The sequence below is a fragment of the Heteronotia binoei genome, chromosome 10, assembly GCF_032191835.1.
Source record: "Heteronotia binoei isolate CCM8104 ecotype False Entrance Well chromosome 10, APGP_CSIRO_Hbin_v1, whole genome shotgun sequence".
NCBI classification, from domain to species: Eukaryota; Metazoa; Chordata; class Lepidosauria; order Squamata; family Gekkonidae; genus Heteronotia; species Heteronotia binoei.
In genome coordinates, this window is record NC_083232.1 from 93346706 (window position 1) to 93373249 (window position 26544).

Genomic DNA, 26544 nt, shown 5'->3' on the forward strand with positions numbered 1-26544 from the left:
ATATAGTTTGGAGATTAACCTTTTTTTGTGGGCCCCAAAGAATTTTATTAAACAAGTATTGCTCTGTATTAAAGCCTGTCGCCTTGTCTTTAGTGTATCTGGATTCAACTTGCTTTCTCAGCCACCAATTCATTTTAATGTCCATATTTCCCAGTTCTTCTTTGGTTTTCAATTGATTATCTTTTCCCAGCAAATCATCATACCTATAGCTCTGATTTGACTTTAAAAGATTTGGATGTGTAAATGCTTCTACTGGTGAAACCCATCTTGGAATTTTTTGGTAAATTCTAGTCTTTAATCATGACCACGTATGATACAAGTATTTTCGAAACCAGTGATTCTTAAAATAGGAGTGGCCTTCAAGTCTTTGATACCACAAATATGCATGCCATCCCATAGTCAAATCATGTCCTTCTGAAAACTGCAAAAAAAAAAAAAAAAAAGAGTCCACACACTTAACCACTACATCAAACTGGCTCTCCCGCCTTCCCCATAATGGGCTCAGGGCGGCTAACAGCCAATAAAACAACATCAAAAATATAAGATTTAAAATAATACTACCCAAAGATAATCAGTACAATTACAAAATCAATAACCAGCAGCAATCCAAGTTCATGGTTATGGTTACGATTCTTGCTGTTCTCCTTGTCCCTGGATTAAAATGTACCCTTCATGACTGCTGCCCATTTCCAAAAGAAGACAGAACTTTAATATGGTACTTGCTCTCAGCTGCTAGGACATTGTATGCGCAGCTGTGGAAGCAAGAAAAAATACCAGAGAAATGGGATTGGATTACAAAAGTTATGTCATGGAGTGAAATGGACAAACTAACAAGAAAATTAAGAGACTATGATTTGGAACTTTTTAAGTTGGAGTGGAAGAAGTTCAGAAGATACGTAGAAAAAGAGTGGAAAATAAAAGGACATTGGACAATCTTTGATAATGATTAGGTTTTTCAAATAAGAATATAACTTTTTTGGGGGGGGGGTTAATAGTTAAGGGTACCTTTAATATTTGCTTCCTTTAAGTAAATAACACTGGCGGGGGTCAAGTAACGGGGGAGGGGTGGGGGAAAAGTAAGATATGGGGTAGAATTTTTTTTTCTTTTTCTTTGAGTTTTTATAAGTTGTAGATATAGTTTTGCTACCATATGTTGCTAATAAAAATTGTTTATTCACATGACTGCTGCCCGTTTTATATTTGCAGAGAATGGTTTCTCTGATTTAACGCACGCTTCCTCTTTTAACAGCGTCAGCCCAAGTTCTCGAACCGAGCAAATCCCATTGTATACGTAAGTAAAAGGTCATTGTGTGTCCCTTGACCAGAAACCGTCCAGAAAAAGGTCACCAGAGGACTGAAACTCCCTCCCAAAGAGGAAAGGTGAAGGGGTCTGCAGCTTTTGAGCTTAGAAGAAAAGACTACTAAGGCAGGGGAGGGGTACTAGTAGAGTTTTTTTTTTAGTGAAGTGTAGGGAAAGCAGAGGGAGAGTAATTACTAGGACTCCAATGAAACTGATTGACCATCAGATGGTCAGAAGACCATCTTCTCCAGAAAACAGGGAATTACCTTACGAAACTCACTGCTCACAAGACTCCCCAGCTTTGAGGGGGTATTGCTAATAACCTCTAACATACGCAGCGCAGTGCTTCTAGCCTCATTCCTCTGCAAGGGATGGCTGGCTTTCTGCTCGTTTGGGGACACGTCGAGCGGTCCGAGTATCTTTTTTGTGCCCCTTTTTAATAAATAAAGCAAAGCCTGCGGACCGGCTTCCACAACCTCGGCCAGCTGTGTGATAAATAATGTATCTCTCTGCTGTGTGTCCCCCCTCCCTGCTTCCACACAGAGGCCATGTTGGCGCTGAGAATTTTGAGGACATCGACAACGCGAACGTTGACTTAATCTTACACGGCCGAGTGAGACTCTCAAAGCCTCGCTACGTGAAGTCGTCTTAGTAAGCGAACCTCTTTTTCGTTGCCTAGTTTGTTACTACTGTTTGAGTTCTCCCTGTTGAGAATACAGCTGAGAAATTCCAGAACAAATTTTACTCAATCACCGGCATTCTATTAGCATAACTTCACCCCCCCCCCAAAAAAAAACTTTAATGACTATTCTCCTTACTGTTGCTAAAGCAGCAATTGCTCAGTATTGGAAAGACCCTAAAGTCCCTTCCATTGAGATCTGGTTCAGTAAAATTTAGGTCCATCTCAGGGCTTTTTTTGCATATTCGGCCATACCCCCTGAAGCCAAGCCAGCCGGAACTGCGTTCCTGCTCAAAAGATAGCCCTGGTCCATTTTATCATGGGCAAGATCTCTTCAGGGCTGAACCGCACCGATCCATATTTGGCATATCAACATTTTGTCTCTAAGCGGTTCCCAGTTTTAGAAAAGATCGACAACGATCCGGTTTATATAAACTCCTTCAACAAATGTAAGGTCTATAAAGAAATCTTGCTTTATTAAACCATATCACTTTAAGGCGCCTTGCTATATGATGTAACAATTTTTCCTGGCAATGCACCAGGGGTGGCCAATGGTAGCGCTCCAGATGTTTTTGCCTACAACTCCCATCAGCCCCAGCCAGCATGGCCAATGGCTGGGGCTGATGGGAGTTGTAGGCAAAAAACATCTGGAGAGCTACCGTTGACCACCCCTGCAATACAAGATACAGTTTATGTTTCTATCGAGTGCTCCTAATGTTATTAACAGTTATTATGTTTTTTGTCTTGTTTTATTTATCATAACAGTAACTGAAATGATATATCCTACCATCCCTTCCCCCTTTCTTCTCCTCACTTTTATATGTAATGATAATTTGTTTTGTTTGTTTGTTTTTGATGGTGGGTTCTTTCTCTGTTAAATTCATTGCACGCTATATAAAAACTAATAAAATAATCAGTACAATTACAAAATCAATAACCAGCAGCAATCCAAGTTCATGGTTATGGTTACGATTCTTGCTGTTCTCCTTGGAATATACAGGAGTCTCCATGTAATACCACCAGGTGGTATAACAGTGTGTGTGTGTGTGTGTGTGTGTGTGTGTGTGTGTGTGTGTGTGAGAGAGAGAGAGAGAGAGAGAGGTCACATTCCTTCTCAAGTTTGCCAAGGCAGATTTTAAAATAGTCCATCTTTCGACCATCTTTGTCCTTCCTTCTTCTTTGTGTGTGTGGGAGAGAGAAGAAGTGAAGCGCAAGGAAGGGAACAATTCCTGGACAGTATCAGACCGATTTCCCACTCGCCTTATCCCACTCTCAGGTTCCTCTTCTAGGTGGGGCTTCCATCCGATTTCACACTATCTGTCCCAGGGCTGCAACTAGCTTTGGCTTTTTGGCTCGGCAAACAGAAACTGGATTTTAGAGGTTTCTGTTTGCCGTGCGAAAAAGCCAAAGCTAGTTGCAGCCCCGGGGCAGACAGTGTGAAATCGGATGGAAGCCCCATGGAGAAGAGGAGCCTGAGAGCGGCGTAAGGCGAGGGGGAAATCAGTCTCAGTCTACACTCCAAAGGGACAAAGGCAGGATAAACTCACTCTTTGCCCGTCTATCTGACTCTCTTGTAACTCCCCCTCTGGTGGCTGAGGCTGAGGCAGCATCTGGTCCTTATTTTCTGACAGCTTCAAGGAGAGAATGGAAAGGAAAAGGTTATCGGAGGTAGATCTGGAAAGAGACACAGAGAGAGACCGTTTTCACACACAGCTAACCTCGCAGTCACAATCCTGTTCCCTCCGCAGCGTCCGGTCGGATTTCGCACCATCTGCGCCGGAGTTACAGGAAGTGCCGCGGCTTTGGCGTAGCAAACGTAAACCGCTAAAACCCAGTTTACGTTTGCTACGCAGAAGCTGCGGCACTTCCTGTAACTGCAGCACAGATGGTGGGAAATCCGACCGGACGCTGCGGAGGGAACAGGATTGTGACTGCGAGGTAAGCTGTGTGCGAAAACAGTAAAAGAGTGATTTCGCATTAGGCTTGTTCCAGGTGGAGAGCCCTTTTGTTCCCAGCGTTTCTCTCAGTTTTTGCACAAGCTGCAGCAGAGCTGGGAGTTGGTGATCCGCTTTCCTGCGCTAGCCAGATCCTCTTACAAGCGGTTTCTGCTTGCCACAGGAGAGCGGCATGCCAACTCATACCTCCACAACAGCTTGCACAAAAGCCAAGAGAAGCACCGGGAGGCAAATGGACTCTCCACCTGGAACCAGCCCTAGTGCAAAATCGGTAAGAGTTTGGGCCCCTTCCTCCGCCCAGCTCCGCACTCCCTGGTCACACCTCTCCTCTTACCCGCTTGCCTGGGTGCCCCTCCATGACACCCTGCCCAGACGTCCTTCCCTGCCAGTTCACTCACTTGCAGGCTCCTCTACCCCCCCCCCCAACTCCTCCAGCTGCAGGTCCCACCTGTATGCCCTTTTCTGGTTGGCGATGGGTAGCAGGAGGGCATTTGGGTAGGCAGGAGGAGGATTCAGCTGAGGGCAGCTGCCTCAACTTGGCATATACTATTCCAGCCCTGGTGGTTAGACTCAGTCATCTAGGGTCATCTAGTCCAACCCCCTGCACAATGCAGGAAACTCACAAACACCTCCTGCTAAATTCACAGGATCCTCATTGCTGTCAGATGGCCATCTAGCCTCTGTTTAAAAACCTCCAAGGAAGGAGAGCCCACCACCTCCCGGGGAAGCCTGTTCCACTGAGGAACCACTCTAATGGTCAGGAAATTCTTCCTAATGTTGAGCCGGAAACTCTTCTGGTTTAATTTCAACCCATTGGTTCTGGTCCTACCTTCCAGGGCCACAGAAAACAATTCCACACCATCCTCATAGATAGAGATAGAAAGTTGACAACACAGGGGAAAAAACTGGATTTTTAAAATGTTTTCTTTTTCCTCAAGCACCGTCCTCTACAGTTACATGTAGTTATACTAATTCACCACTAGATGTCGTCTGGACATGCTTGGCTTTTTCTTCTTCAACTGTCCCTTCAATTCCTCTCTGCCAGGGAAAGGGCTTTGGTAGCAAGATCTCTTCTTTACCTAATGCCAGTTTGGAAAAGGTCCTTCGAAAGTAGCACATTTGCAAACCACAGCTGTTTTTCAGGCCATAGCCCCAAGGAGCTGTCCCCAGGGGATATATTTCTTCTGGGAGAAAAGTACAGTTTCCAGTTAAGTAACCGAAAGTCTGCCAGCCCCTTAACACATTGCTCATGGCCTCAAATTAACACCACAAGAAGGCTCTGCAAGACTTTGCAAGAGATCAGTTCACCAGGAGAAAATGGCTACTTTGTAAGGTGGACTCTAAGGCAGGAGTGTCAAACATGCGGCCCGGGGGCTGACTCAGGCCCCTGGAGGGCTCCTATCAGGCCCCCAAGCAACTGGCTGTCATCTGCTTCCTTCTCCCTCTCTCTTGCTTCCTCCTGCATATCAGCTTGCTTTGCCAGGCTTGCTCAATCGCACAGGAGCCACAGAGCAAACCTCGATTTTCTCCATTGGCTGAAGCTCCTCCCTCCCGGTCCCCTGGGGAAGGAGGGAAACAGCCAGAGCTTCCTTTGCCCCTTTCTCCCTGAACTCCATGGGAGAAATACAAAGAAAGCACCTTTAAGGCCAACAAGTGCTAATATTTTAAGGATGTTTAAGTTAAAAAAAAAAACCCAAAACCCTTTGTGTTTGTCTGTGTCCTTCATAAAGCTTGTATCTCTGCTACCTAATCTTAAATAGGTACACACACGGCAGGGCCTGACATGGCCTGACCCCTCAAGGTCTCTTGGTCCCCAGTGCTATCGATCCTCAGCTGAGGGAGAAACTGGGTGTCTGTATTGCAGGGATGTTTCATTTCAGAAGAAAAATCCCAGGTCCGCCCCCCCCCCAGTTATATTTGCATTAACTCCCCCCCACACACACCTCGGCTATGGGTTTAAAACATTCTTCACTGCGGTTTTTTTAAGGATTCTGTTAATATGGACTTCCGAAGTTTCCCAGTCAGAGAGCTGGTTCTTTTGTTTGTTTTCTGCGATGGGCCCCCCCCACACACACACGCACACACAGCGGTTTAGCCCCAGTTACTTACAAACTTGCCACAGAGCAAGCCAAATGATAGCAAACTGGATATAGGCTGTGAGGCTTTTGCTGATTATTTCGCAGATAAGGCCTTGACACTCTGCCGGGACCTCCCCGCCAATTTAGATACAGTGCGTGAACTCGAGGCCCCGATCCCGTCACATGTTCCAATTCGCTCCACTTGGTCTGAGGGAAGTCAACAAGGTCCTCTGTTCTGTGCGTCCGACTCCTTGTGATCTGGACCCATGTCCATCCTGGCTGATAAGGGCGTGCCGGACGGAATTGTTGGTGCCACTTCAACAGATCATTAAGAGGTCCTTGACAGAAGGGGCCTTCCCTACGCCCCTCAAAGAAGCAGCGGTTCGCCCACTTCTTAAAAAACCATCCTTAGACCCGGTCGAATTGGCCAACTATCGACCGGTGTCGAACTTGCCCTTTTTGAGCGAAGTCATTGAGACGGCAGCGGCGGCACAGCTACGGGGGGTTTTGAATGACACTTCCGCATTTCAGTCTGGCTTCCGCCCAGGACATGGGACGGAGACGGTACTGGTCACCCTCTTGGACGATCTCCTACGACATCTGGATCAAGGCGGATTGATGCACATTGGGGCCAAGAATCCCAGCTACAAATACAAGTTGATGGGGTGTGAACTGGCAGAGACTGACCAAGAGAGAGATCTTGGGGTCGTGGTGGATAACTCACTGAAAGTGTCAAGACAGTGTGCGTTTGCAATAAAAAAGGCCAACGCCATGCTGGGAATTATTAGGAAGGGAATTGAAAACAAATCAGCCAGTATCATAATGCCCCTGTATAAATCGATGGTGCGGTCTCATTTGGAGTACTGTGTGCAATTCTGGGCACCGCACCTCAAAAAGGATATTGTAGCATTGGAAAAAGTCCAGAAAAGGGCAACTAGAATGATTAAAGGGCTGGAACACTTTCCCTATGAAGAAAGGTTGAAACGCTTGGGGCTCTTTAGCTTGGAGAAACGTCGACTGCGGGGTGACATGATAGAGGTTTACAAGATAATGCATGGAATGGAGAAAGAAGTACTTTTCTCCCTTTCTCACAATACAAGAACTCGTGGGCATTCGATGAAATTGCTGAGCAGACAGGTTAAAACGGATAAAAGGAAGTACTTCTTCACCCAAAGGGTGATTAACATGTGGAATTCACTGCCACAGGAGGTGGTGGCGGCCACAAGTATAGCCACCTTCAAGAGGGGTTTAGATAAAAATATGGAGCACAGGTCCATCAGTGGCTATTAGCCACAGTGTATGTGTGTATATAAAATTTTTTTGCCACTGTGTGACACAGAGTGTTGGACTTGATGGGCCGTTGGCCTGATCCAACATGGCTTCTCTTATGTTCTTATTGACAGTGTTGCTGTTATTAGATCTCGCTGGCTTTGATACAGTTGACCACCAGCTGCTTTCACACCGCCTTGCTGACACGGGGATTCAGGGGTCTACCCTCCAATGGCTTATCGCTTTTCTCCAAGGTCGAGGACAGAGGGTGGCAGTGGGGGAGAAGTCGTCTCGGAGACACCCACTAGTGTGTGGGGTGCCTCAGGGGGCGGTTCTCTCCCCAACACTATTTAACATCAACATGCGCCCCCTCGCCCAGATTGGCCGGAGCTATGGGCTGGGATGTCACCAATATGCGGATGACACCCAGCTCTAGCTCCTGATGGGCGGCCAGGCCGACTGCGTCCCAGAAAAGCTGGATCGGGCATTACAAGCCACTGTGAAATGGCTCAGACAAAATCGACTGAAATTGAATCCGGCAAAGACGGAGGTTGTGTACCTAAGCCGAGGCGGCCTGGGAAGAGAGATCCCTTTACCGACCTTCAATGGGGCGCCTTTAGTGCCAGCTTCGAGGGTCAAGAGTTTAGGAGTTCTCCTGGAGCCTTCATTAATTATGGAGGACCAGGTGGCAGCCACTGCCAGATCTGCATTCTATCATCTTAGGCAGATAAGACAGCTGGCTCCATACCTGGAACGCAGCGACTTGGCTACAGTAATCCATGCAACGGTCACCTTGAGAATAGACTACTGTAACGCCCTCTACATGGGGCTGCCCTTGACGCGGACCCGGAAGCTGCAACTGGTGCAAAATGCTGCGGCCAGGTTGGTATTGGAGCTGCCTTTACGGGTGCACATCCAACCGGCACTGGAGACGCTGCACTGGTTGCCTGTAGTGTTCCGAGCCCGGTTCAAAGTGCTGGTTATGACCTTTAAAACCCTATATGGCTTGGGACCCGCCTACCTCCAGAACCGCCTTTCCCCACACGAGCCCCAGAGAGCACTACGATCAAGCTCGTTAAATCGGTTCAAGATCCCCAGGCTAAAGGATCCCCGTCTGACCACTACAAGGGCAAGGGCCTTCTCCGTGGCTGCGCCTGCCCTCTGGAATTACCACCTGGAGGAAACCAGGGCCCTGCAAGATTCATCCCAATTCCACAGGGCTTGTAAGACATATCCGTTCAGGCAGGCTTTTAAGAACTCCGTGGAGGTACTCTTAACGTCCACGGGGGGGAGGGGTGTGCTGTCTACCCCACAATATCATCGCAAACTAATTCAAAGCAGACAGAACGCCATCTGAACTGTATTTAAACTGCTTTAATATTTTAACGTTTTAATGATGGTTTATTGTTATAATGTGGATCTGTCATCGAACTGTGACTGCTGTTAGCTGCCCTGTGCCCGTTTGGGGAGGGCGAGATACAAGTGCAAGAAATAAATGAATGAATGAATGTTCTGCGATGGAGCCCTCCCCCCCCCCACACACACACAGTGGTTTAGCCCCATTAACCTTGTAACGCTTAGCCAGCCCGCTGCCTTTTTCAAGCATTTCAGACAGAGCACTCCTTCACCCTGTCAGCATTCTGTTACTTCTCAGTTGCACAGGGCTTCTCTCTCTCTCTCTCTGGGCTTCTGAGCACTGATTGGCCATCAGGGCCAGCCCTAGGCAAGACTAACTTCAGGCATCCCCAGGCCTTTTTTGTTGGTAGCAGGAACTCCTTTGCCAGGCCCGTAGCTAACCACCCTTGATTTAAACCTGTTATTGCGAGTCCTCTCCTCTGCTGCCAACGGGAACAGCTTCCTGCCGTCCGCTGACAGCCCTTCAGTTACTTAAAGAGAGCAATCATGCCCCCCCACACACACCTGATCTTCTCCAGACGAAACATCCCCAAGTCCCTCAGGGCTTGGTCTCCAGGCCCCTGGCCATCTTCATCGCTCTCTTCTGTACCCTCTCCATTCTGTCTGCATCCTTCTTGAAGCGAGGCCTCCAGAACTGCGCACAAGACTCCAGGTGCGGCCTTGCCATGCAGTGTACAGCGGGACTAGGACATCTTGCGATTTGGATGCTATGCCTCTTTTAATACCAAGATCACATTAGCCTTTTTTGTCGCTGCATCACACTGGCGGCTCATTTAACTTACAGTCCACCTATGCCCAAGATCTTGTTCACACACACTGTTGCCCAGAAGCGTATTTAGCATGTGTGAAAGTGTCACGGTGTCTTCCCAACAGTCTGCCTTCCAAGGATGACATCAGCTAAGGAACACATCTGCTACTGAGTTGTATTTAGTGGTGCGATTTAGGGTAATTCTCTTGGCAGAAGAGCTGGGCCTTTGTGGACCTTGTTGTTATCTCATGCACAGAGAGTGTGGCTGATACATATCCCACTGCTCACCGGTATACATTGGTGGGGGAGAGCAGTGGTGCCCAAGAAGTCTACCCCAATTGGTGAAGATCGTTCGGAAAGCAGAACTTGGCTATACATTACAATGCTAATCCTTTCCCCTCTCAGTCAACAGAAAGGCCTACAAGTCCCTTTTGTCAGACGATGGAACCTCAAATCAACCAGACTTCATTGGATACAAAGTTTAAGGCTTTATTTGATAGTTCATAGTTTCTGCGCGTAGCAAAAATTGGAACTGATACATTCTCCCTGGTAAGAAGTCATTTTAACAGATCATACATCAAAGGTATTCTAAACAAACTATGTTCCCAAGCATTCTTAGCACGAAGTGTTACTTTTCACACAGCGCTTTCCTCTTATCTGTCTGTGGTTCTTGATCTCACGGGCATGGCTAAGCTGCCATTCCCAGAGGAGTTTTATCTTCAAAGGGGAATTGCCTTTGTTAGTTTTTGGGACAGGAATTCACACCAGTGTTAGTAAATACTATGTTTCTACTTTGATAGGCAAGGTCGTTTCTCATGGTTAGTAGTACAGGTTAGAAAATGGAGTCAGTTGAGCTAAGCATTTCATTACATTCAGTTAATCAAAGCATTTTAATAATAGTTTTCCAGAGTCTGACACCTTTAAGAGCTTAAAATGCTACATGAGTGGGAACAGAATTTCGTCTCCCAACCAGAGTTCCCTCTAAGCTGAGTTAGTGTGAGCTAGCTCACAGATTTTTAGCCTCCGGCACACGCATTCTTGTCTTGGGAGGGACGGTGGCTCAGTGGCAGAGCATCTGCTTGGGGAGCAGAAGGTCCCAGGTTCAATCCCTGGCATCTCCAAAAAAGGGTCCAGGCAAATAGGTGTGAAAGACCTCAGCTTGAGACCCTGGAGAGCCGCTGCCAGCCTGAGTAGACAATACTGACTTTGATGGACCAAGGGTCTGATTCAGTATAAGGCAGCTTCATATGTCCATATGGCTCAGGAAAAATGGCCCCAGTGCAAACTAATTGATGCAGTCACTCACAATTTTAATGCCAAGTAGCTCACAAAGTAGAATTTTTGCTCACAAGACTTTACATCGTAGAGGGAACATTGCTCCCAACATCTGCATTCGGATCCACAGCAGCCTTTTTTGCTCCAGTCATGTTTTTTACGCTGTCTCTCTCCCTCCCCCGTAACCCTTAAAATTTTAGTCTCTGACAAACTCCCCTCCCCCACTAGAACCGCTCTGAGAAACTCTTGCGTTGTGCAGGTGTTCTAAGAGTCAATGGAAAGAATGGGGCCAGAAGGGACGGGGATTTCCTGTGGAACATTTTCGGGGAGGAAGGAGTGGGGGGAAGGGCTGTGTGCAAAATGGTTTGTGGGACTGTCAGCCTCTGCGTAAGTCACACCTTCTCCTCGCTAGCATTCCTGTAACTCCGACTGAAAGATCATTGCATGAGATGTTGAACATATGAAGCTGCCTTATACTGAATCAGACCTTTGGTCCATCGAAGTCAGTATTGTCTTCTCAGACTGGCAGCGGCTCTCCAGGGGTTCCAGCTGAGGTTTTTCACACCTATTTGCCTGGACCCTTTTTGGGAGATGCCGGGGATTGAACCTGGGACCTTCTGCTTCCCAAGCAGATGCTCTACCACTGAGCCACCGTCCTTCCCCTAAAGATGTTGATCTTTGGTCTTGGAAACCGTTCGTTTCGTGCAACTGAGGATCCTCAGTACGGTTCATACATGGGTGCGCATCACTTGCTTTCTGCCCAGAAGATGGTTGAACTCCTGGAACTGCCCAGAACAGGATCTCTGTGTCTCCCTGATGAGCTGAAATGATGTTTAATTGGTAGCTGCCACCACTGTTGGTGATGCACTGCAAGGACTGCACTGGCTGCCAATAGTATACCGGATTCGCTACAAGGTGCTGGTTATCACCTACAAAGCCCTTTGTGGCCGAGAACCTGCTTACCTGAGGGACCGCCTGTCCCCACATGTTCCCCAGAGGGTACTAAGATTGGGAACACAACATCTTTTAGTGATCCCCAGGCCGAGAGAAGCGAGACTGACAGCTATCAGGGATCATGCCTTCTCAGTAGCGGCTCCCAACTGGTGGAACAAAGCCGCCGGAAGAGGTTAGGGCCTTGCGGGACCTCACCCAGTTCCGCAAGGCCTGCAAGATCGTACTCTTCCAGCTTGCTTTCGGCTGACTTTGAGACTGTAACAGCAGGAGGAATCCAGGGGATACTGACGCCATCGGATCTGAACAACATCAGAATGTTACTAGCGCCAACTGTTTTTAAATTGTTTTAAATTGTTTTAAATGTAATTGATTGTAATATGATGATTGCTGTAAGCCACCCTGAGCCTGCCTCGGCGGAGAGGACAGGGTATAAATTTAATAAAACCTAAACCTTTTTCTTTCTCAGTCCTCTTCCCCAGTGTATTTTTTTCTAAGATACGTCTCTTCTCCCTTCCACTCTGTGTGTGGGGCGCCACCTTTTGTGGCAGCCATTTTGTAGTTGCAGCCGCCACCTCTGTCAAAATTCCAAAGGTGCCCACATGCCTGAGGGGGCCCCTGGTTGGGAGAGTTGGGAACCCCTGGTCAGGAGAGGAGGACTGTGATGCCATGTAATAGGTTGCTACTTCATAGGGGAACTCTGAGACCAATTCTCCACTAGCCTTGTCCCGGTCTCGCGCTTCTCTCCTCCACGGTGCTTCCATCCGATTTCGCACAAGCTGCCCGGGGGCTGCAACTCACTCTGCCTCTTTTCCACACAGGGCCGGCGTGTGCGGTTCTGCCACCCGAGGCAGAACCCCGATGCGCACCCACCCCCCTCCCACATGGGAATCTTTCACACACATGCAAAGCACATGCGCGGCGTGATGATGTCACCCAGAGGTGATGTCATCCTGTCGATCACTGAAGCGCTGTTGTTTCCGGGAGCAGAGGGTCAGGGAAGTTTCTCTGACCCTTCAGCACCCAGAAACAGTGAGCGGCGCTTTCAGGTCTCGTCGTTCTCTGAGTTCGGAGAACGCCGAAGCCTGAAAGTACCGTTGTTTCTGGGCGCTGAGAGGTGGGGGAGTTCCTCCGACCCTTCAGTGCCCAGAAACAACGAGTGGCACTTCTAGGCCTCAGCGTTCTCCAAGTTCGGAGAATGCCAAAGTCTGAAAGCGCCGTTGTTTCTGGGCGCTGAGGGGTGGGGGAGTTCTCCGACCCTTCAGTGCCCAGAAACAACGAGTGGCATTTCCAGGCCTCAGCGTTCTCCATGTTTCTGGGTGCTGAGGGGCAGGGGATTTCCTCCAATCCTTCAGCGCCCAGAAACAACGGGTGGAACTTTCAGGCCTTGGTGTTCTCTGAGTTCGCAGAGCGCCAAGGCCTGAAAGTGCCATTGTTTCTGGGTGCTGAGGGGCCAGGGGAGTTCCTCTGACCCCTCAGCATCCAATCGGAGGCTCAAGGACGGCACAAGCAGGGAGGGGGTGCCCGCCCTCTGCCCCTGCTGGGAACTGGTACCCTAGGCAATTGCCTAGGTTGCCTATTCCCATGCGCTGGCCCTGTTTTCAAGGCAAGCAAGATCCTCTGAAAACTGGTCTCTGCTTGCTGTGGGAAAGAGGTGGAGCGAGTTGCGTCCCAAGGGCAGCTTGTGCTAAATCGGATGGGAGCACCATGGAGAAGAGGAGTGCGAGACCGAGACAAGGCTAGTGGGGAATCGATCCGAGCATCTTTAGACATTCCAGACGAGAAAGAAGAGGGTGACACAGGACAGTCTCCAGGTGGGCCCTGGAGATCCCCTGGAATTACAGCTCATCTCCAGACTGTAGAGACCCGTTTCCTCTGGAGAAAACAGATGCTTTGGAGGGGGGACTGTATGGGATTGTGCCTCACTGAGGTCCAGTCCTCCCCAGGCTCCATCCCCAAATCTCCAGGAATTTCCCATGGGAAAATTCTGGCTGCCGAGTATCTGTGACTACCTGTTTACACATGCAAGAGACCCCTGAATGCTTGTTGGAGACATGCTTGACTGAGCCAACCCCAGGCGTTGGTGTTGTGTTTTCTGTGTGCTCCACTACAAAGCTTTCCTTCTGGCATCCACAGGTTCCTCCCCCCCCCCCACGCCGTGTCATCCCTCCCTTTAGCAGAACTGCAAGGCAGGGCTTTTTTTTTGTAGCAGGAACTCCTTTGCATATTAGGCCATAACCCCCCCCCCCCCCTGATGTAGCCGATCCTCCAAGAGTAGGCCCTGTAAGAAGAGCCCTGCAAGCTCTTGGAGGATTGGCTACATCAGGGGGGTTGTGGCCTAATATGCAAAGGAGTTTCTGTTAGAAAAAAAAAAAAAGCCCTGCTGCAAAGGTAAACAAGAGCTCCAGGGCTGTATTTTAGGGCTCGAATCATAGAATGCCCTAGAGTTGGAAGGGACCTCCAGGGCCATCTAGTCCAACCCCCTGCACAATGCAGAAAACTCACAAAGACCTCCCCCTAGATTCACAGGATCTTCATTGCCGTCCGTTGGCCATCTAGCCTCTGTTTAAAAACCTCCAAGGAAGGAGAGCCCACCACCTCCCGAGGAAGCCTGTTCCACTGAGGAACCGCTCTAATACAACAACAACAACAACAAATTTTATTTGTATCCCGCCCTCCCCGCCGGAGCAGGCTCAGGGCGGCTAACAACATGGCTCAGAGCCAAATTATACAGGTGAATAAAACTACATCAAACATCAAACATTTAATTAAAATCTGGTTAGGCTTTAAAATTAAGTTAATTTTTTAAAAGTGCTAGTGCTACATTTACTTTTTCTGATGGCGGTTTCCTTCGTAATTTCCATTTCGATCAGGGAAAGCCAGTCTGAAGAGGAAGGTCTTGCAGGCCCTGCGGAACTGTTCTAGGTCCCGCAGGGCCCGCATTTCCTCTGGAAGTTGGTTCCATAGGCTCGGGGCTACAGAGGAGAAGGCCCGGTTACGGGTGCTTTGCAGCTTCACCTCTCTCGGTCCGGGGACAGTCAGCAGGTTTTTCCCGGCTGACCTCAGTGCTCTCTGGGGTTCATATGAGGAGAGACGGTCCCTAAGGTAGACAGGTCCTCGACCATATAGGGCTTTAAAGGTAATGACCAGCACTTTGTAACGAACCCGGTATGTAACTGGCAGCCAGTGCAGTTCGCGCAGCCCAGGCTGTATGTGCTCCCATTTAGGGAGTCCCAGCAACAGTCTAGCCGCTGCGTTCTGCACCAGTTGCAGCTTCCGGGTTCGGCACAGAGGCAGCCCCATGTAGAGGGCATTACAGTAATCCAGTCTCGAGGTGACCGTTGCATGAAGCACCATTGCCAGATCTTGGCGCTCTAGGAAGGGAGCCAACTGCTTTGCCCGCCTTAGATGGAAAAAGGCTGACTTGGCAGTGGCTGCAATCTGGGCCTCCATTGATAATGCAGGCTCCAGTAAAACTCCCAGGCTCTTAACTCGGTGCGCCGCTTTCAACGGCGCCCCGTCGAAGACCGGGAGAAGTATTTCCCCTCCCCGAGCGCCCCGACCCAGACAAAGGACTTCTGTCTTCGCTGGATTCAGTTTCAGCCCGCTCTTCCTCAACCAGGTTGCTAAATCCTGCAGGGCCCGGTCTAAATTCTCTGGGACGCAGTCAGGCCGGCCGTCCATTAGCAGATAGAGTTGGGTGTCATCTGCGTATTGATGGCACCCAAGTCCGTGTCTCCTGGCAATCTGGGCAAGGGGGCGCATGTAGATGTTAAATAACATCGGTGAGAGAACTGCCCCCTGAGGCACTCCGCAATCCAGTGTGCGCCTCTGGGACAGCTCGCCCCCAATTGCCACCCTTTGTCCCCGATCCTCGAGGAAGGAGGCAAGCCATTGTAAGGCAGACCCCCTCACCCCTACATCGGCGAGGCGGCGGGTCAGTAGCCGATGGTCGACCGTGTCGAACGCAGCCGACAGGTCCAACAACATCAGCACCGCCACACCGCCCCGATCCAGGTGCCGTTGGAGATCATCTACCAGGGCGACCAGTACTGTCTCCGTCCCGTAACCCGGGCGAAAGCCGGACTGGCAAGGGTCTAGGATGGAAGCGTCATCCAGAAAGCTCTGCAACTGCGACGCCACTGCCCTCTCTATAATTTTACCTAAAAATGGTAAATTAGAGACCGGTCGGTAGTTTGCCAATTCGACCATGGTCAGGAAGTTCTTCCTGATGTCCAGTCGGGAACTCTGTTGATTTAATTTCAACCCGTTGGTTCGGGTGCTGCCTTCTGGGGCCACAGAAAACAATTTCACACCCTCCTCTATATGACAGCCCTTTAAGTACCTGAAGATCGTATCACCTCTCAGACGCCTCCTCTCCAAGCTAAACATCCCTAGCTCCAGGGGTGGAATTCTAGCAGAAGCTCCTTTGCATATTAGGCCACACACACACCCTGATATAGCCAGTCCTCAAAGGGCTTACAAGGCTCTTTTTTGTAAGCTCTTGGAGGATTGGCTACATCAGGGGTGTGTGGCCTAATATGCAAAGGAGCTCCTGCTAGAATTGCACCCCTGCCCAGCTCCTTCAACCTTTCTTCATAGGACTTGATCTCCAGACCCCTCACCATCTGGCTGCCAGATTTAAATGGAGCTTAGGAGTCCAGTTGCAGGTACTTTCTTTTGGACACGTGCCATCATCTGAGAGAGGGAGCCTGCCCTTCGGTATGGGGATCACCTGCCCATGGATGGCCCATCCCTTCACGTGTTGGACAAGACAGGTCACTCCACAGAAAACAGCCCCTGCACGTGGCCATTTGCTACTTAGGGCGTCCTTGCCTGGGAGCAATCACAGCCCGCAAATCCACAGCAAAATGCAAACAAGCAACGCTGACAAAGTGCGCTAACGAACCACAAAATACGTAACAGTTCGGTACAGAATATTCTAGATAATTGTGTCTCGTTTTCCCTCTGTTTTGAAAAGTTTCTTATATAGTTGCGAAAATATAAAGCCGCCTGCTTTCCACATTCGTAAATATTTGTGGCAACATAAGCGCTGCGTTTTCAAAAACCAAACGTTTCCCAAAGAGAAAAACAACAAAATGCAATTATTCCGCATATTCTTTATCAAACTGTTTTTTGATTTCGTGGTTTGTTGGTGCGCTTTGTGACCGCTCCTTGTTGGCATTCCCTCGAGCAGCAGCCCATCTCGGCCGCCTGCCAAGCATCGCTCTATTCCTTGCTGTTATCATTAGCTACTTACACCCCATTTTGTTTTCCCAAGGAAGACCCCAAGCAGTTTGCAACATTCTTCTCTTCTCCCCTGTTTTATCCTCAACCAAACCCTGTGGTTTAAGTTGTCGCTGCGATAGGTGTTCGGTGGAAACTGTTGGGCGTTTCTTCTTTTTCTGAAGAAGCGAGCAATGACTCATGGATGCTCATCCCCTACCACAAATTTTGTTAGCCTTTAAGGTGCTTCTGGGCTCATCGTTTTTCTGTGTAATCCAGGGGCGTCGAACTCATTTGTTATGAGGGCCAGATCTGACATAAAAGAGACCTTGTTGGACCAAGCCATGTCAGGTCAGAACGTATGTGTACCTACTGTTGAATTAAAAATTATTTTTTTAAAAAAAGTATACCTATTTAAGATTAGGTACGGAGATATAAACTTTATAAAGGACACAGACAAAAACAATTAAATAATAATAATAATAATGATAATAATAATAATAAGTTTTTATTTATACCCTGCCCTCCCCGCCGAGGCAGGCTCAGGGCGGCTTACAGAGCATGATACAATATCATGGTACGACAATAACAGATAAAATCAATCAACAATATAAATACAAAATATAAATTAATTTGAAGAATAAGCTAAAACAATACAGTGGTGCTACAGTCTCTATTTATCCAGGCAGCGTAATATTCATTCTGGTTACATCTTAAAGGCTTCTTGGAAGAGGGCAGTTTTGCAGGCCCTACGGAACTGGTTGAGATCCCGTAGGGCCCACACCTCTTCCGGCAGCTGATTCCACCATTGGGGCACTTTTATAGAGAAGGCCTGCTCCCTAGTTGTTTTAAGTTTGGCCTCCTTTTTATATATATATAAAAAAACTTAAAATAAAACATGTTTAAAACATTAGCACTCATTGGTCTTAAAGGTGCTTTCTGTGTATCTCTCCCATGGGCGAAAGAACTGGGCAGAGGAAGCTCTGACTCTTTCCTTCCTTCCCCAGGGGACCAGGAGGGGAAGGAGCCTCAGCCAAGAGAAGAAAGAGAGGCTTGGCTCAGTAGCTCTGCTGTGCAAAGCAAGCTCTTCCTCCCCCCCTTCCTCCCCACGGGAGGAGCCTCAGCCAATGGAGAAAATAGAGACTTTGCTCTCCTGTGGAACTGAGCACGCCTGGCAAAGCAAGCTGTGATGCAGAAGGAAGCAAGAGAGGGGGGAAAGGAAATGACAGCCGGTTGCTTGGGGGCCTGAGAGGAGCCCTCCGAGGGCCTGATTCAGCCCCCGGGACACATGTTTGACACCCCTGGTGTAATCTATTTGGATCTCAGAAGAAATAAGAATAAGAAACCTGATTGCTCTTCTAACTATCATTTAGTGATTGTCATTTAATGACTCTGTTAGTCATTTAATGATTGCTAGCAGATATGGATTTTGGTATAATATTAGATGTTTACGAATCTATATCGGCTGCAATTCAACGTTAGATGGGCGTAAATATATCCTGTTTGTTTTTAATGAATATTGAACAGCAATAACTTTTTTGTTACGCAGCTGGTTTTCTTTCCCTGCCCGAACAGCATATCGGCTTCAAGACCTAGATGGGGAACTGAACTCTAAGTGAGAGAGAGTAACCGGAGAACAGTTTGGGGAGGGGCCATAGTGTAATGGCAGAGCCAGGAGCGGCCCAAGGGCGCATAGTGCCCTAGGCGAACTCGCAGCCTGCCCCCCCTCCTGCATTTGCCTAGGGGGGAGGCTGAATTCGGTGCCCGTGCCCTGCCAGCGCCCTAGGCAACCACCTAGTTTGCCTAGTAGGCAAGCCGGCCCTGGGTAGAGCCTCCACTTTGCATGCAGAAGGTCCCAGGTTCAATCCCTGACAAACAGTAGGTGATGTGAAAGACCTCAGCCGGAGACCCTGGAGAGCTGCTGCCAGTCTGAGTAGACAAGACTGACCTTGAGGAATTGATGATCTGGTGCCGTATAAGGCAGCTTCATGTGTTCATGTGTTCATGGTAATCTGGTAAGCTTCCTCAGCAGAGTAGGCCTTTGAATTTCAGTTCCTAATGCGATGTGCTAACCATCATATCACACTAGCTCACGCACGTGAGAATATCTTCCATTGTCAGCTAAGCAACCTGTAGGTTTTGTGTGTATATGTGCATATTGCAATGTCTTACAGAGGAGCGCTGTTTAGACCTGGAAGCCACAACGAGGGATGGCACGAACCGGGGGGGGGGGGAATGTGGCTAGTGTTGGTTTGTGGCTCATGGCCAAAATACCAGCTGAACCACAAACCAAACTGTGGGGTTCATTCTGTGGCCCTGCAAACCCTGTTGAAAGAGATCACCGAACAGGACTCCGCAGAGGAAGGCAATGGCCAGCCACCTCTGCTTCTCACTTCCTTTGAAAGCCCCTTGCTGGGATTACAATTCAGTTGGTGCTTGACGGAAGACCACCAAGCAAGACTCCGCAGAGGAAGGCAATGGCCAACCACCTCTGCTTCTCACTTACTTTGAAAGCCCCTTCTGGGGTTACAATTCAGTTGGTGCTTGGTGGAAGACCACCAAGCAAGACTCTGCAGAGGAAGGCAATGGCCAGTCACCTCTGCTTCTCACTTACTTTGAAAGCCCCTTCTGGGGTTACAATTCAGTTGGTGCTTGGCGGAAGACCACCAAGCAAGACTCCGCAGAGGAAGGCAATGGCCAGCCACCTCTGCTTCTCGTTTCCCGTGAAAGCCCCTTGCTGGAATCACCAGAAGTTGGTTGTGATTTGATGGCACTTTGAACAGAGAGGAAGATTATGTGATTTGCTGGTAAATCTGTGCTGATGGAAGAGATTTCCTCATCTCTCCCTCCTGCAGCCCCAAACTGTCTTTGAAATGTTCTTCCAGGGGTTCAAGAAACAGAATTAAGGGAGGTTCCAGGGGTCTGCCGTGGGAAAACGGAGATTGGCAAAAATCACTTTCCCCCAGTGGAGATTTCCCACAAAATCCAACCCTGCCTCTCTAGGTTGAAACAATGTGGCTCCAGAAATTCACCCCACCATTCTGGGTTCAGCCTGCTGCCTGGGACATCCAGACCCACAGCAACTAAGCAAAGCCCCATCTGTTCCGGGCACCATCCAAGACAGCCCGTGGCATGCTGTGCCATCTTAACAGAGGGCCGTGACTGTTCTTTTCTCACATCCGGGGCTTTTTTTTGTAGCAGGAACTCCTTTGCATGTTAGGCAGGGGTGGAATCCTAGCAGGAGCTCCTTTGCATATTAGGCCAAACCCCCCTGATGTAGCCAATCCTCCAAAAAAGAGCTCTGTAAGCTTTTGGAGGATTGGCTACATCAGGGGTGCGTGGTCTAATATGCAAAGGAGCTCCTGCTAGAATTCCACCCCAGGTATTAGGCTACATTCTCCTAATGTAGCCAATCCTCCAAGAGCTTACAGTAGGTTCTGTACTAAGAGCCCTGTAAGTTCCAGGAAGATTGGCTACATCAGGGGGGGCGTGGCCTAATATAGAAAGAAGTTCCCGCCACAAAAGAAAAGTCCTGCTCGTCCCCCTTCCGAAAAGAAAGTGGCCAGCGACGGCCGGCGTCGTCAGCGGCGATCCAGGTTTGCACGCTCTAAAGGTCAGGCCATTTGACAAATGAAAAAATTCTTTGCGGTGCGTAATGAGAATTCAGATGTCCCCGTCCTTACACAGTGATTAGCCGTGCGCTAATTTCCAATACCGCCGGATGTATTGCCAGGTATAATGGAATTTCATGCCGCCGATCCTCATCTCCCATTCTTCGGGCGAGGTTGTTGGTTCCACCTGACTTGACGAAGTTATCTTATAAATGAGGCCACCCCGCTGATTATTTTAAGATACACGAGGAAATGCAGCTTGCATTCGAGAGGTCCAAGACTGTCTGGCACCCTAGGCAAGGCTATTTTCTCCCCCCCCCCCCGGGCACAGATAACATCACCGAGTCACACGGGGGTGCCCAATTTGGCCCCTCCAGAAGGTCGGCGGCATAGGCAATTGCCTAATTTGACTACTGGCAGGGCCAACCCTGGACACAGATTTCTGTTCCGCCTCCTACAAGCGGCTAGAGATCGCCTCCCTAAAGAGATGGAAACATGAGCGTACAAGGTGGTAAACACGTGAAACTGCCTTATACCTTTAGTCCATCGGTCAATATTGTCTACTCACCGGCAGTGGCTCTCCAGGGTCTCAGGCTGAGGTCTTTTGCATCAACTCCTACCTGATCATTTTAACTGGAGATGCCGGGGGTTGAACCCCGGACCTTCCGCCTACCAAGCAGATGCTCTCCCACTGAGCAACCGCCTCAGCCCGAGTGTATGTCCCTGAGCTTGTGCTGTGCCGTAATGCAGGCCTGTACTATAACAGACCATTCTTGTTCCGACTTTTGGGTGCAAAACAAATTCTTAAGACACTCGGATTCCCGTTTAAGAGCTTTCCAGGTGGCATGGAAGCACTTCACCCTACGGCTCTTTTTTTTCTGAGAGAGAGATGCGCATGTCAATCTAATGTCAATCTATTTAAACATCTTCCAAATATTTTGATATTTTTTTTAAAAAAAAAAGTGATAGATCTTGACCAGTTGGCAATGAAGAAGTCACCTGTCCAGGGGTCATTTTGTCGAAAAAGAGGTGTGGAGCTCATTAGCACAACTCATTAGCATAACTCATTTGCATATGCTGCACGCCCCTGAACTCACCGGAAGGTATACCAAATTATATCAGCTCAGCATCTACCTTCAAATGCTTCTGGAATCAGAATGGTCATAATCAAACCTGACTCCCATCAGACTTTAAAAATGACTTTCTTCTATATGGCCCTAGTGGCATGAGGAAGATTTCCATCTCTCTGCTTTGTATGTTTTGGCTATTTCCCCATTTTTTTTTCTTCTGGGGAGGAAAAATATGAGAAAGTTTATCACATCGTAGATAAGTCACATCATATCACTTTTGAGTGCTGAACAAGTCTTTACATATTCCTTGGAATTCCGGAACTGTAACGGAACTTGGTGGTTTGGTTTATGTTATTCTGGATATTGTATTTATTGGCAACAGTGTGTGTGTTACAATGTTTTGAATTTTTCTCACAAGTATCACTAGTGTCTTGTGTATTATTTTTGTGTTGGAGATATCAAGTACATTGTTTTCATTGTACAAGGGAGATAGCTGGTGTTTTCTGGTTATGTCATAGAGTTCAGCAAAATTCTCACGGGGGGGGGGGGGGGTTGAACCATGGAGCCCAGAAGCAAGTACTGGGGCATAAGAAAGAAGAAGACATTGGATTTATACTCTGCCCTCCACTCAGAGTCTCAGAGTGGCTCACAATCTTCTTTACCTTCCTCCCCCACAACAGACACCCTGTGAGGTGGGTGAGGCTGAGAGAGCTCTCCCGGAAGCTGCCCTTTTAAGGACAGCTCTGCGAGAGCTATGGCTAACCCAAGGCTATTCCAGCAGCTGCAAGTGGAGGAGTGGGGAATCAAACCTGGTTCTCCCAGATAAGAGTCCGCGCACTTAACCGCTACACCAAACTGGCTCTCAATAAAATTGAGAGCACAATAAAATTCAGAAAGTTCCGGAGCTCTGCTCCTGTGAGCTCCTGCCCAAAATGAGGCCTACCCCTTGAGGAAAAGCCAAGGTCACCTGCTCTCAGCCAAATTTACCTCACAGAGTTATTGCGAAGATAAAGCAGAGGAGGGGAGAATGATGTCAGCCACTTTGGGTCCCCGCCGGAGTGAAAGGCAGGGTGTGAATGAAGTAAATGAAATGTTTCCTTTCTGCTTCAGGGTTCTTCAGTTTCTACCCTGCAGCTGCGCTTCCCTCTTCCCCTCACCAGCGGCTGCCCTCGCCGGCATCTTGGCCTTAATTACCGCTATCGGGAAGTCATTATTTCGAGCCTGTGCCCATTTAATCAATTCCTCTCCTCCGCTTCTCCCTTCCCTTCTCCTTTCAGCGCTCTCAACCCTTCTGGATACACCGGTAAGGTTCATTGGTCAGCCACCCAGCCAGCAAATTCTAATCTCCCACCAACGTCGCCCGCCACAATTTCACAAATGCATGGGTAAGTGTGGAGGCACCTGCCTTAATTTGCTCAGAGACGTTCGGAGGAAAAATCCTAATTATGGTTATTTCATTAAGTAACAATTAAATAATAAGCGTGGCATTTGAGGGGGGAGGGGGGGTTGTGGGGGGGAGAGTGAGAAGCCACGAGTCAAATCCCTTCACAAAGCTCTTGAGATTCTTTGGCATCCAAAGCTGTTTTTTAAATAGATTTCCTTTAGGTTTCTCTTTGAAATGCGGCATATCCCCACGGCGCAGGATGGTAAAGCTGCAGTACTGCAGTCGGAGCCCTCTGCTCACGACCTGAGTTCGATCCCAGTGGAAGCTGCTTCAGGTAGCCAGCTCCAGGTTGACTCAGCCGTCCATCCTTCCGAGGTCGGTAAAATGAGTCCCCTGCTTGCTGGGGGGGAAAGTGTAGATGACTGGGGAAGGCAAGGGCAAACCATCCCATAAAAATTCTGCCATGAAAACGTCGTGAAAGCGACGTCACCCCAGAGTCGGAAACGACTGGTGCTTGCACAGGGGACTACCTTGACCTTTACCTTTTTTGAAAAGTGATGGCTGAAGAGCAGTTTTAAAACACGAGGGCCCTGAGCCAGAGAGAGTTACAACAACAGCAACTACAACAAATCTTTATTGGCATAACAACATAGATGTGCACAATCGGCAAGGGAGAAAACATATATTACCCCAAATATATGATTCCTCTCCTCTTAGAAGCACAGCACAGATATTTTGCCACAGTCTCAATAATCTCAGGGTTATGAGAGGACAATAAGAGAGTCTTACCACCATCAGATTGTCCCTCATGATTTTGAAGAAGAGGATCTAAGTAAATGGCACAAATATCACAGTAAAACGTACAATGCTGGAGTTCAGTACTTTCTATATCCCTTAAACCACAACCACAGAACCTGTTGGAATATGGAACTTTCTTAAACCTCCCATACAGCACAGCAGAAGGGAGGACAGTAAAGCAAGCTAACATGAAGGCTCTACGAAGGTTAGGGGAAGTCAAGCAATAAAGATATGTTGCCCAGGTTCCACTAGAGGAGATCCCCCCACCTCAAATGAAGCCAGAGAGAGTTACATCCCATTGGTATGGATAGGGTGTTAGTCAGAATTAACTTGCTGCATAGATTTCTGCAGATCAAGGCGTGACTAGCGGCTGTTTCTACACTCAGGGTTGATTCTGATTTTATGAGCATTGAGACTGCCTGCAGAAAACTCCTGTTCAAAAGTACTCTTATAAAGTGAGGAGCAACTCCTGGGTGAAACTGTTTTCAGTGCCAATTCAAGAAAATGAGATTGATTTCCCACTAGTCTTATTCTGCTCTCACGCTCCTCTTCTCTGCGGGGCTTCCGTCGGATTTCACACTATCTGCCCCGGGGCTGCAACCAGTTTCGCCTTTTTTTGTGCGGCAAGCAGAAACTGGTTTTTAGGGGATCTTGTTTGCTGCACGAAAGAGGCAGAGCGAGTTGCAGCCCCGGGGCAGATAGTGTGAAATCCGACGGAAGCCCCGCGGAGAAGAGGAGCACGAGAGCAGCTTAAGGCTAGTGGGGAATCGGTCTGAGTGTAGACAACTTAAGATAATGCAAAGCAAGACAGAAGTGACGGCGGTATGCAATGTAGATGAACGTTCTAAATGAGCATCGAGAGAGGATTTTCTATCAAGTGTAGAAACAGTCACCAGATTAGAGCCCGAACGTTTCCTTTTTATGGACAGATACGACTAAGGAACTGGATATTCCCCGCAGAAATATTGGATTATTATTTTCTTTCAACAGCTAACTGTTCCTCTCTGATTCCAGCCAAATTTACACACAAGTTGGAGCCTCAGATTATGAGGGGCCTCTGGATTTTTTTTTTAAATCACTAAATTTCAATGCTAGAATAATACATTTTTTAAAAAAAAGATAATAATAATGCTATGGGGCCTCTTAAACTTGACATAATTTAGAGCATCGCCAAGCCTCCCCCCCTTCTCTCTCTCTCACACACACACAGAGTGCCATATAATAATTGTGACTTTTTGAAAGGGACCATGGGACTCTGGCTGCCTAATTTGGTTTGCGAAATCCTTGGAGATTGGGAGGTGGAGGCTGGGGGTTATAGAGTTTGGAGAAGGAGCTTAGAGGCATGTGATGTCACATCCAGGTCAAAAGTCAGTTCCTCCAATTCTTTCCATTCCTGTGAGGTCTCATTCACCAAAAATTTAAATTGAAATCTCTCATTTCACATCACTTCCCACCATCTTTTCTTCTCACACCTTACCTCAGCTGTAGGCATTTGTACTTATGATCGTAAATGTTTGTGCTGGAATAATATTTGTCATCCTTAGTGTTAAGGAGGAAAATCTACTCTGAAAATCCAAAGGTGGATGCCAGCCAACATTAATCCCATCCTACTCTCATTTCTCAGCTAGTCTCTGGCATTTCATGACTTTACAGACATTAAAACAATTTATTCCTCGTATCTAGGGCACGGATGTCGAACTCATTTGTGATGAGGGCCGGATCTGACATAAATGAGACCTTGTTGGGCCAGGCCATGGGTGTCATAAAAAGAGATATAAACTTTATAAAGCACACAGACAAACACAATTAAAGATTTTTTTAAAAAAAACTTAAATAAAACATAAAACATTAGCACTTGTTGATCTTAAAGGCGCTTTGTGTTTCTCCCATGGGATCCAGGGAAGCTGAGCAAAGTAAACTCTGGCACTTTCCTTCCTTCCCCAGGGGATCAGGATGGGGAGGAGCCACAGCCAATAGAAGGAAGAGAGGCTTGGCTCAGTAACTCTGCTGTGTGATTGAGAGAGCCTGGCAAAGCAAGTTTTCCCTTCCCCACCTCCTTCCTCCCCAAGGAATATCATAACCCTTTTTGCAGGTACGGCAGATAAAACCCCCAAAATTAAAACAAATCTTCAGGAGCAAGTCGCAAGGGTGCTGTTAGCCTGCTGACATCCAGGTAGTGGGCCAGGTTTTCAGTCTCAATTCAGCAGCACATATACTAACATTGGAACGATACAGAGAAGATTAGCATGGCCTTTTTTAGTGGTAACCTTAAGCTTAACACTTGGTTTCACATTATGTATGTTTTTTTTCTCTTACCCTTGCAGGTACATGGTGAAACAAGGGCAGCCAACCAAATTTCCACATCTGGGGCCCTTGTCGCAGATTGTGACTGCCACCGAACCTCGGAATTCTTTTAATAGGAAGGAGAAAGAAAGAATTAAAATCTGAAAAGGAGTTCCCTCCATTGATACAGTGATGAGCTGCATTGGCCAGTGGAATACAGAAGAGCCGTTTGTGTACAGCTGGCCGACCCAGCTCAAGAACCAAAACTTTGTAAAAAGGAAGTGACCAGGGAAACCTCATATCCTAACTAATGACCCATCCCAATATACACCAATTATATACAATTAAAATATGTATCTTTCTATACGCATTGTGCATTTTTAAGTGCTATAGCAGAAAATCCGTTGCACAAGAACAGAATTTGTGTGAAAGGTGGTGCTGTGTATTTGGAGTCTGGGAAAGTCTGGCGACATGAAGTCTGTGTTTAGATATATATATATA

At 47.9% G+C, this 26544-nt stretch overlaps 1 protein-coding gene across 1 annotated transcript in view; it reads left to right on the forward strand.

The window, feature by feature from the left end:
- The window catches only part of SPMIP7 (sperm microtubule inner protein 7), a 49916-nt gene extending 23708 nt beyond the window's left edge, over window positions 1-26208 (forward strand). Inside the window, exons 6-9 of the mRNA XM_060247735.1 lie at window positions 1250-1291; window positions 1844-1951; window positions 22856-22963; window positions 26085-26208. Of these exons, the coding sequence (XP_060103718.1) occupies window positions 1250-1291; window positions 1844-1951; window positions 22856-22963; window positions 26085-26208 (382 nt within the window). The remainder of the gene's footprint in view (window positions 1-1249; window positions 1292-1843; window positions 1952-22855; window positions 22964-26084) is intronic.
- Window positions 26209-26544: the final 336 nt, after the last annotated feature.